General features: G+C 43.0%; 1 protein-coding gene across 1 annotated transcript in view; it reads left to right on the forward strand.

Annotated features, from left to right (window-relative positions):
- Nucleotides 1–11,724, forward strand: part of LOC119295932 (RNA helicase aquarius-like) — a 12,703-nt gene extending 979 nt beyond the window's left edge. The window contains exons 2-14 of the mRNA XM_037574355.1: nt 67–164; nt 903–965; nt 1,239–1,325; nt 1,403–1,555; nt 1,638–1,795; nt 3,030–3,264; nt 4,074–4,184; nt 4,927–5,985; nt 6,068–6,331; nt 8,456–8,641; nt 9,134–10,285; nt 10,380–10,730; nt 10,846–11,724. Of these exons, the coding sequence (XP_037430252.1) occupies nt 67–164; nt 903–965; nt 1,239–1,325; nt 1,403–1,555; nt 1,638–1,795; nt 3,030–3,264; nt 4,074–4,184; nt 4,927–5,985; nt 6,068–6,331; nt 8,456–8,641; nt 9,134–10,285; nt 10,380–10,730; nt 10,846–11,235 (4,307 nt within the window). The 3' untranslated portion in view covers nt 11,236–11,724. The remainder of the gene's footprint in view (nt 1–66; nt 165–902; nt 966–1,238; nt 1,326–1,402; nt 1,556–1,637; nt 1,796–3,029; nt 3,265–4,073; nt 4,185–4,926; nt 5,986–6,067; nt 6,332–8,455; nt 8,642–9,133; nt 10,286–10,379; nt 10,731–10,845) is intronic.
- The last annotated feature ends 352 nt before the right edge of the window (nt 11,725–12,076 follow it).

A 12,076-nucleotide genomic window follows, 5' to 3' on the forward strand; every position in this document is an offset into this window, starting at 1 on the left:
TACCAATCAATGGTACCTTATTTCTCTGTGCTATTTGTAGGGTCTGACATGGTTTTGGATTTTGTGTGCAGTTTCGAGAGAATGTGGCGGCATGGACATCCTTCCATGGCCGGAAGGACGCGTTCAAAGGCTTCCTATGGCGCGTTCTCAAGCTAAAGGAAGAGGTGTGTTCAATTTGATGCACTTGTCACTCTCAAAAATAAAATAAAATTTGATGCACTTGTCCATTTGCTCACTATGCTTCGCCTATGAATGTATTTCTAGTAAAACAGAGCTTCTGTAGGCTGGAGAAGCATAATTAGCAAAACAATGAAATTTAGTTTCTCTTCTTTGTGTCTCTACTTTCAGTAGTTTTTGGCTGAACTTTTTCAACAAAGGCGGTTTTGGTCCATGTTTAGCAGATTGCTCTGGGCGAGATTTTGTTAGGACGAGCTCAGTGGTTGGTAGCAACCAATAGAGGTAGTCATAGGCTCAGTGGGACCAAACTTGCATTTTGTGTGCTGCAACTACCAGAATTGTGTTCCATTTATGAGATTTAGTGAGTAGTCACTGGCCAGAATGTATTTTCTCAGTGTTCTTGGGAATGTGGAATATCCTGACAAAACATGAGAAGTTCGTAGTATGGAATGATGTGTTTGTCCCCTGAGCACCTGTTAATTGTGGACTGAAGTTTTTCCTGATGCTTGGTGTTGATTTTTTGTAGACTCAATGTAAACCATGGGTTGATTGGTCTCTGTATCCGTTTACTTACTTTTTTCCATACTTGTGCTTTCTGTGAGGCAAACAGTTTTATTGCTTATTCAGTTCCATGCTGAATCTTATGTTTATGTTTTTTCAAATGAACAAATGGGTATCTTCCCACATTTTTTCTGAATTTTGTCTTGTCCTTATGTTGTCTGCAGGATAGGGATGTTAGTATGGCAGAGAAGACAAACTACCTCTTGTTTATGATAAACGCATTTCAGGTATTTACTACACGCTCACATGTAGATGCCTCTATGAAAATGAAGGGAAATTAGGATTATCTTTCAAATACCATAATGTGGGTTGCTATGTTGTTTGACATGTATTTCTTCATAACTTTCTATCAAATTGTTATATATGCACTGGTTGTTTAAGATTATGAATCCCTGCTCTAATGACTTCAAAATTGGCTGTGTGGAGGCTGCTCATTTATGTACTGTTTGTTGTTTAATTTGCTCATGCTCTCCATGGCCCTAACTCATGCTTTACTGCAGAGTTTGGAGGATGAAATTGTCCGGGAGACTATTCTCCAGGCAGTAAGCTTAAAGTTGTGGCATACTCTTTCTTTTGGACGACTTCAGGTAATTCAAAGTTTTTCTCCCCTCAGACTAGCTTGTTTGTGCTTCTCGTAGTTCCTTATTGTTTCAAACATCTACAGATGGAGCTTTGCCTTAATCCTGAATTGATTAAGAAGTGGACAAAAATTAAAAGAAAAGAAGCAAAGGAAGGGAAAAAGGCTGGGAAAACTGGTAATTCTTCAGAAATGCTCGAGAATAAATTCCTTAGGAACCTAATGGAAGAATTCCTGGAGGTACACCTTGAAAACTGTTCCAATCTAATACGGTGTTTCTACATATGGATTGTGCTTAACCCCCACCATGAAACTTTTGTAGATTCTTGATTCAAAGGTCATATTATCTAGTCAAGATGGTGGAGAAGAATCTGTCTTTAATGAATCCCTTAGTGGGCAGGTTGATGATTCTAGTGTCTTGTATTGTGAAAGATTCATGGAATTTCTGATTGATATGTTGAGCCAGCTTCCTACGAGAAGGTATGCGTACACTTTTGTCACTGGTAGCATCAAGCTGCATCTTTGACTAGTATATGCGAGCAAGTTGCACTCTAGGTTATTCAGCCCTTCAAGTGTGTTCCACTTAGATCAAAGAACCTGGGAACTCAACATCCTTCTTCACTTGGTCTGATTGATTTAGGTCGGACTTGCAGGTCCTTATGAAACATAGCATCTATGTTAAGGACTAAGGTGCAATCTATGTGTTAGAGGCCTAGGGATTTTCATCTCTCAAGTTACTAAATTTAAACGGTGTCCCATTTGAGTTAGACTCAGGTGTAATTTATTTCAGAATAACTGTCTCTCTCCTTTGACAATACAGATTTCAAAGTCCCCATGCATATGAAATAAAGTCATACACATAAGTTGTTATGATCCTTTCCACCACGAGCATTTGTAACTCCAGATATTTTACTCTTGTCTATGGTGTTAATCTTCCTGTTGTCTTTATCCATGTATTGTGACAGCTAGACATCATTTTGTGATTTGCTATTCGTGATTGCTCTTTTCATATCCATGAAACTGTTATAGACTACAGTACTGTTCAGCTGTTTTAATTAGATAAGATTGAACTGTCACCTTTTGGTTTCATACTCGAGATACAATTGCATTACTTATTTGATTAGATCTCACTAAGAGGTGCTTTTCTTGGTTTGCCAAGATTGTTTGGTAAGTCTCTTCATTGGGAGATTCATGCATGTGCATCTGGACAAGGAAATAATAGTTAGAAGTTCTCTAGTCTCCCTCTCTCTTCTCATCCATGCCTTGGAGCCTTGAGGCGTGGCATGGGGGAAGAGCTCCAAGTCCTGCCAAGCAAGGGCAGGTGGCCCCTCGGTCGTTGCACCCTTTTTTAACCATGCACATAACATAAACATGTTCATTTGTATTTCTTTTACATTCTTGTGAAGGTACTTCCTTTCTTTATCTAGCAACATCTAACTGCATTCATAAAGTGAAACATCTTGGTTCTGTTAAACCTTGCTGGCAACTGACAGTGTTAGCCAAAATTTAATTTTCCATGTATAATGTAATCTGTATGTAATATTGTACTCCCTCCGTCCGGAAATACTTGTCATCAAAATGAATAAAAGGGCATGTATCTAGATGTATTTTAGTTCTAGATACATCCCTTTTTGTCCATTTTGATGACAAGTATTTTTGGACGGAGGGAGTAATTATGTATATATGTTCTCCACTAATGTTGTTTAATATGCAGATTTCTAAGGCCGCTTATCGCTGATGTTGCTGTTGTTGCCAAGTGCCACTTAAGCATGCTTTATGCTCATGAAAAGGGGCGTCTTTTTGCACAATTGGTGGACTTACTTCAGTTCTATGAAGGCTTTGAGATTAACGATCATTCTGGGACACAGCTTAGTGATGATGATGTCTTGCAAGCTCACTATTCTCGTTTCCAAGCTTTTCAGCTGCTAGCATTCAAACAAGTGCCTAAGGTGTCTGCCTTATTATTTATGCTGTTACAAATTCTTTACACTGATTTCCTTGATAATACTCCCTCCATCCAAAATGCAAGACTTACTTTTTAAAGTTTGACGAGTTTGTAGAAATAAATATTGATATCTATAATACCAAATAAATACACTGAGAATATATTTCATGATGTATCTATTGGTATTGGTTTGGTATTATCGATGCAGATTTTTTTTCTACACACTTGGTCCAACATGTTAGAACTCAATTGTTAGAATCACTAGCTTCTCTCTAGCTCTCCACAGGACTCTCTAAAGAGATGTGCTTCACACACACACACACACACATACACACACACACACATCTACTACTAGTGGGAAGCTTTATTAGATATCTCAGTTGCTACTAGCTCTCACCCATGACTCTCATTATGTAGAGGCTGTAGGGACAGGGTTACAGCGAGCGGCCTGCTACAGCAACCAACATTGCTACAGTGGTACAGCTCATAGCTAGTTCACCTATTGCACAACTCGTACCCAAGTAGATGACAACTCATATATAGTTAGGGATAACTATTGAGTGATGACATATGCCATGCCATCATATCTTCTTGGCTAAGGTTTCATGATGTCCCTCAACATCCAACTCAATTTGACTTTTTCCGTCTCAAGCGTGCATCTCTTTGGTGTATGACAAGATTAGTTCTAACACAACATAAAAAGGTTTCACTTATGACAAACATAAGACTCCATTTTGGGAAGGGGTGGCCGGTGGGTACTAGTTATCGCTGAAGGCAAATAGTAAAATTCTCTTCATTTGTCGATTGATGCAGTTGCGAGACCTTGCCTTGTGTAATATTGGTTCAATCCATAAGCGTGCTGATTTAACAAAGAAGCTGCTTGTCTTGTCAGATATGGAACTGCAAGATCTGGTTTGCAATAAGGTGAGCAATTTATATGTTCATTTCATTTCTCTGTGCTTCTTGTTTCTTTAAAAATAACTACCAGATTGTGACTGTTAGTTGTAAATATTATCTGGGCATCATTCCCTTCAAATACATTAGACCATGTACAACGCAAGGTGCTTAATAAAATAGGCTGTTTTTTTCTTAAGCACCAAGTGCTTATTTCTATTGCAGAGGTGCCTAATTAAGCATCTGCCCTCTACAAATAAGCACCGGTGCTTAAACAAAAACCGGTCTATTTTTGCAAGCACCTCTCCAAGCACCTTGCACTGTAGATGGTTTTAAGCTGGATATATTTCCTCTTTTGCTATTTGTCACTGAAGGTCTATTTTTTGGGTTGTGCTGTTCAGTGTTAACGCGAAAGTTCTGATGGAATGCATGCATACCTACAAGACCACTGCTCGGATAAAAGGACAAAACATCTTTATACATGTTCCTCATCATTCGTTACAGATTAAATGGCAACTGCAATCAAGTAAACGTAATGTAAAGAACACGTAGATCAGAGAAGTCATCGTCATGGCAGCAACCATTACCTTGTTTGCATGCACTACTAAATGACATAGTAAAATGTGGATGCTTGCATATATTTAGCTTTAAAAAGTAAAAAACACTCCATAGTTCCTTTATTTCTCATTGCTTATCAGTGCTAGACTTGGACATGTTATGCGTACAAAGTTGGAAAACAGTCATTTGATGTACTAATATCTTCTATAAACAGCTTAAAATAATTTCAGAGAAGGATCCATGGACTGGAAGGCGTGATTTCCTTATCGAGGTCCTAGTTGCTTTTTTTGAGAAGCGTCAATCCCAGAAAGATGCAGTTAATGCACTTCCTCTTTATCCAAATGAACAGATCATGTGGGATGAGAGCCTTGTTCCTAGCATCAATTATTCTGGAGAAGGCTGTCTTGCCCTCCCAAAACTCAATCTCCAATTTCTGACACTTCATGATTATTTGCTGAGGAATTTTAATCTCTTTCGTCTTGAATCAACATATGAAATTCGTGAAGATATTCAGGAAGCTGTTCCTCATCTACATGCTTACATCAACAATGAGGGGGACACTTCCTTTCGTGGATGGTCCAGGATGGCTGTTCCAATCAAAGAATTTAGGATCACACAAGTGAAGCAACCAAACATTGGAGAGGTTAAGCCTTCTGCTGTAACTGCTGATGTTACTTTTAGCATATCAAGCTACAGATCACAGATAAAATCTGAGTGGGATGCTCTGAAAGAGCATGATGTGTTGTTTTTGTTGTCAATCCGCCCATCTTTTGAACCTCTTAGCCCCGAGGAGGCTGCAAAATCAACTGTGCCTGAAAGGTTAGGATTGCAACATGTACGTGGTTGTGAGGTGATTGAAATCCGTGATGAGGAAGGGGGACTCATGAATGACTATACAGGAAGGGTAAAGAAGGATGAGTGGAAACCTCCAAAGGGTGAGATTCGTACAGTTAAAATTGCCTTAGATACAGCACAGTATCACATTGATGCTTCTGAGTTAGCAGAGAAGGGTGCAGAAAATGTTTATGGGACATTTAATATTCTAATGAGAAGGAAACCCAAGGAAAATAATTTCAAAGCAATCCTAGAATCCATACGTGATCTAATGAATGAAACATGTGTAGTTCCTGAATGGTTGCATAACATATTCTTGGGTTATGGAAATCCTTCTGCCGCACAGTGGATAAATATGCCTGATCTTCTGGAAACTATAGATTTTAAGGACACTTTTCTTGATGCTAGCCACGTTGTGCAAAGCTTTCCAGCTTTCCAGGTAATTACTGTAATCCAATTCTAGTTACCTCGAGGTGGATGTTCTTTTCTATCTATTTGGTCTAACTCAACATTATTTGAAGGTCACATTCATCAATACTGATGGTACAGAAAACATGCATCCAAGCCCTCCCTTTAGGATCAAGTTGTCCAAGAAAATGAGGGAAATAAGTCATGCTCTACCCGGCAATGTAAATGCCTCTGATACCGCAAGCAAGAACAACATGGTTGATGATGAAGGGTCTCAGAAAGAAAAACTAAAGGTGGAGACTTACATTCCTGCTGACCCAGTGCCATATCCTCAAGATAAACCTAACCAGAACTCAGTGAGGTTTACACCCACTCAGGTACTTTTTAGGTCCTCAACTAAAACTTTTTTATCTGAATACTGCAGGATAGGATGATACTTAAGCTAAACCATCATTTTCGGTGGTGCATATCCTTGAAACAGAACATACCAGGATACCTTAAAAGCATTTCTTGTGAGAAATACAGTGTCTTTAGCCCTTATCACATGCATGCACCTCGTAGAAACAAATTGAACATTGTAGATATGTCATTGGGGGAGAACATTTTTAGTACGTGCCACTTAGTACAACATGACAAGGTGTCATTCAAGGCAAGAGTTAAGATTTTGGCAAGTGCATATGACAAGATTATGGGGGAGAGAGTAGATACACAAGGATTAGGGAGAGAATGTTAGGATAGTCCTTATGTCATGTAGTAGCAGCCCTTTTAGGATATTTTGGTCGGACTTGGTAGTTGGGGAAGATTCGATAAGGGCATCTCCAGCCAGGCCCTCAAGAAGCCTCCCCAGGCGCATTTTTAGACGCCGGCGGGCAAAAAACGACCCACTCGGGGTCTCAGGAACCAGTTTTGCACCGGTTTTGACGAAAGTTACGGCCGGCACGCGCAAGGCAAACCCAGCACGCCAGGGAGCAGCTGGGGGCGCCGGCGCTATAATTTAACTACAAAAGGCCCACTGTCAGCCTCTCTAGTCTCTCTCTCCTTTTTCCTCGCTAGGCCCACCAGCCCACCACATTGTGCATGCAAAAGAAGACAAAGCTCTCTCCTCTCTCTCTCCCGCATGCCCCGCCGCCCCCTGCTCCTCGCTCCTCTACTCTCTCTCCTCCCACCCCTGCTCCTCGCTCCGGCGAGCCGCCCCTTCCTCCTCCCCTTCCTCGCCGCCCTGGCTCTCGGAGGCGTCGGAGGCCTGGGCGTCCGCGGCCGGCTCCTGGATGACCGCCTTGGGCTTGCGGCGAGACGGCGTCGTGGGCACCCAGGGAGGGGAAAAGCTCGACGTCCCGCGGCGGCGGCGGCGACCACCTAACCATCTTGTCCCCAGCGGGGTGAGGAGAGGCTTGCTCGCGGGTGTGGACGAGCTCCTCCTCCGCCCGAGCTCCTCCTCCACCACGCACCCTTCTCCAACGCCATCCCTCGCCTCGCCGCGCCCGACACGTCGCCGCCCTTGCCTCGCCGCGCCCGGCACGCCACCGCCCTCGCCTCGCTGTCCCGCCCCAGCCGGCTCCCGCACGGAGTTGGAGAGCACCGGCCTTGGGCGACGAGGACGGGGATATGGCGACGGGGACGGGGACATGGCCAGCACCGGGCGGCTGGTGCAGGGCACGAGGAGGTGGTCAGGCTGCCGTGCCGGTCCTGGCAGCGCGCGCCTGCGCAGGGGGGCGCAGGGGAGGCTGTTGCCGCTCATGCTCAGGTGGTCGTCCTCGGCGGCGCGGTGGCCGCGATGCGACGACGGCCTTCCTGCATGCCAACGGCCAGGCGCGGGCGGGGCCAGCGGAGGCGAGGAGCAGGACTACGGGCGGCATGGACGCGCTGCTGGAAGGCGAAGCGGCCTTCGACGGCCCCGCGGCTTCGGACGGGACGGTGGCGAGGACGACAGCCTCGCTTGGGGAGGAAACGGCTGGAGATTTTCTCGTTTGCAGGACAAAATTTTCGCCGGCAGCCCCCCAAGCGGCGAAAAAAATGCCTCCTGGGGGGCTCAACGGCTGGAGATGCCCTAAGGTGAGCTGTAATAGCTGTAGTTTCCAGATCTTGTTAGGTATGAGTTGTCTAGGTTGGCTACTGTAGCACTGACCTAACACCTCTATATAAGAAGATGCTATATGTAGAACAATGTAAGCTTGTAGTGCATCAACAATAGAGATGGCTTTGGCTGTGTGAGGCAGCAAACCACAGAAACAGCTTGTGTACTTGTGCATGTTGTGAGAAACAACAGAGAGAGAGAAGGCGAGTCATTCAGCTCCAACAGAGAGAGGGAGAAGGAGAGGGAGAGGGGTGTGAAACATATCTCAGGAAGGGGTTTGATGGATAGCGATCCGTCGACAAGAATCACTTAAATTAAATAAGGTTTTGTAACTACGAGTTGCAGAAAGTGGCGCAGCCAATAACACTCCAACAGCTGCTTTGAAGATAAATGAATATCTGATTTGACTTTAAATTTTGATTTGTAGGTCGGCGCTATAATATCTGGTATTCAACCTGGGTTGACGATGGTTGTTGGTCCTCCTGGAACGGGAAAAACAGATACAGCTGTGCAGATATTAAATGTTCTATATCATAACTGTCCTTCACAAAGAACACTTATTATAACCCATTCGAATCAAGCTTTGAATGATTTGTTCGAGAAGATAATGCAGGTATTGCCACTGCACCAAATATTGTCTCAACTCTTGTCATATATTTGTACTTTTTAGAGATAGTGCGAATCAGTGGTTGTTTTATCTGAAAATGATGTTCTTTAATATGGATGAAGTTACTAGCTATCGATGCTGCAATGTATGACTGGAAATTACTTGAGTAGCCATCACTTCGAAGTGCAAGATTCTAATTTTGTACCTTGCTATAGAACACATGTTGTATCAACTAAGTTTGAATAGAAGAATAGATATCATCTCTTGGTCCTTGCGGGCTTCTAGATGAAACGATTATGTATGCCTCATGTCGATGCAGTGTTGTGCTACTGTTGATTCTTGACTTATTCCAAGTGTTCTGACTGCTGGAGTTTGAGTTACACTTCATGATGATGAATGTATCAAATATATGTATCAAAACATATAGGGTGCTCTGTGTACTTGTTTTGCTGCATGTTTATTTTTCGTCTGATTGTCTGATGTAAACTCTTTCTTCAGAAGGATGTGCCTGCTAGGTACCTTCTTCGTCTTGGTCAGGGTGAGCAAGAACTGGCAACTGATCTTGATTTTAGCCGTCAAGGTCGTGTAAATGCTATGCTGGTTCGGCGACTAGAGCTGCTTGGTGAAGTTGCAAAACTGGCAAGATCCCTTCATCTTCCTGAAGATGTGAGCTACACATGTGAAAATGCTGCATATTTTTGGTTATTACATGTTTATGCCCGCTGGGAACAATTCTTGGCTGCCTGTGTGCCAAATAAGGAGAATCCCTCTTTTGTTAAAGACCGTTTTCCATTTTCCGAGTTCTTTTCGGATACCCAACAGCCTGTGTTTACTGGTGAGTCCTTTGAGAAAGATATGGATGCAGCCAAAGGATGTTTCAAACATCTTTCTACGATATTCCAAGAGCTGGAAGAGTGCAGGGCTTTTGAGTTACTGAAGTCAACAGCTGAGCGAGCAAATTATCTAATGACTAAACAAGCTAAGATTGTTGCCATGACTTGTACTCATGCAGCATTGAAGAGAAGAGACTTTCTTCAATTGGGTTTCAAATATGACAATTTACTGATGGAAGAAAGTGCACAGATATTGGAGATAGAGACTTTTATACCAACTCTCCTGCAACGGCAGGAAGATGGCTATGCTCGTCTCAAACGTTGCATTTTAATTGGTGATCACCATCAGTTACCCCCTGTCGTGAAGAACATGGCTTTTCAGAAGTACAGCCACATGGACCAGAGTCTCTTCACAAGGTTTGTTCGCCTTGGTGTCCCTTATATTGAACTCAATGCTCAGGGTCGTGCCAGACCTAGTATTGCTCAGCTTTATAATTGGAGATACAGAGAACTGGGAGATCTGCCTTATGTACATGAGGAAGCTATATTCCATAAAGCTAATTCTGGGTTCTCTTACGAGTATCAGCTGGTTGATGTTCCTGATTATCGTGGCAGAGGCGAGTCTGCTCCTTCTCCTTGGTTCTACCAGAATGAAGGGGAGGCTGAGTATATTGTTAGTGTCTATATTTACATGCGTCTGATTGGATACCCTGCCAATAAGATTTCAATATTAACCACTTACAATGGTCAGAAGCTTCTTATTCGTGATGTTATCAGCAGACGATGCAAGCCATGGAATATTGAGCCACCTTGCAAGGTTATTTTATTACAATCCAGAATTTTCCAATCAAATATTTGATCATTTTGCAGCTATTTTGTGCTGAAACTTAACTTCAATATGTATTATTTAGGTTACTACGGTGGACAAATTCCAGGGTCAACAAAATGATTTTATTTTATTGTCTCTTGTCCGGACCCGATTTGTGGGTCATCTTCGTGATGTCAGAAGGCTTATTGTGGCAATGTCCCGTGCTCGGTTGGGTTTATATGTGTTCTGCCGCTGTTCTCTGTTTGAACAATGCTATGAACTGCAGCCAACATTCCAGCTTCTACTCCAAAGGCCCGATAAGCTTGCGTTAAATCTTGAAGAGTGCACTCCGTTTACAGAGCGACCTTTGGGAGAAGCTGGAAATATTCATTATATTACTGATGTTGAAGATATTGGACACTTGGTGAACTTCAGACTGGAACATCTTCGCCAGGTACTTTAGTACTACATTCTCTAGTAGAGCCTTTGCTTGGTAAAATTTAATTATGCGGCATATATTTGACACATTTAAAAATTGACAACCCAACCTCCATATCTCTCTGCAACAGATGCAATCCATGCAATATTATGCACCCCATGCAAATGCTGATGCAGCCCCTCCTGAAACTGGCAATGGTGATATTGTTTTGGATAATGCGAAGGATGGCACAGAGAAAGAAAATGGTGAGGCAACTGATGCTGTGAACAATGACAAGATAGAGGAAGATACTGTTGAGTCAAAAGATGATACGGTGCAGGAAGTAAACAAGATGGATGAAGGTAATGTGACTAGAGAAGACAAGATGGGGGAAGAAAGTGCTGATGAGGCTAAGGACAAGATGGTGGAAACTACTGCTGAAGTGGCTATTGAGAACAACATAGTGGAAGTAAATGCCAATGTGGCCAAGGACAAGATGGACGAAGAAAATGCCTTGTCAAAGGGCGTGGAGCAAGATTGACCTGATATAATCGTTGGCTGGTTGGGATAGTGACCCTACATTCATTTTTATGCACGGACTTTGTCTGCTTCAAATATTTGATTTGGGCAACTGGGTGTTGTCTCACAGGGTAACAACGGAACTTGAGTGTTGTCTCACAGGGTAACAACGGAACTTGAGTTGCTGAAGGCCGAACCAAGGCATGCAAAAACGTATGGTCCTGTCAAAAGAACATGCCTCCATATGCCACCTGTTTGAACCTTGATCAGGTTATATGCAGGAGGCATGTACAGAAGCTTCTGCAATGATAACTTCTCCAATTCGAACATAGATATTCCAGAGAACAGCTGGAACATTGGTGTTGCCCAATTTTTGTGTATTAGATTTATCTATTGTAATTTGAGCGATAATGTGAGTAGTCACAATAATCTAGGAGGCTTTTCAGGATTTGAGTTTGTGCTAACTGTATTTTCTCTCTCTTGATATCAGTTCATATAATGATGGTAGTTAGGCCTAGGGTTTCTGATTGATGTAGAAGAGCTGTTGCCGCCGCCTGGTGTGGCTACTATGACTGAGCAGAGGTGGTTTCCCTGCTGTGGTCAACTTCAAGGCGTGGATCACCAAATGGACGAGGGACGTGGTGGTGCGGGCAACTCCAACGTGGATCACCAAATCTACGAATGTTTGCTGCCACATTTGAACATTTCTGTGGATAGCCGGCTGGTCCGTAGACGTGGTGGTGCGGGCAATTCCAACTTGGATCACCAACTGGACGAATGTTTGGTGGCACGTTGTAACATGTCTACGGATAGCTGGCCGGACGGACGCCACACAACAGGAGTTATTACCAAATAAAAGGACA

The sequence above is a fragment of the Triticum dicoccoides genome, chromosome 4B, assembly GCF_002162155.2.
Source record: "Triticum dicoccoides isolate Atlit2015 ecotype Zavitan chromosome 4B, WEW_v2.0, whole genome shotgun sequence".
Taxonomy (NCBI): domain Eukaryota; kingdom Viridiplantae; phylum Streptophyta; class Magnoliopsida; order Poales; family Poaceae; genus Triticum; species Triticum dicoccoides.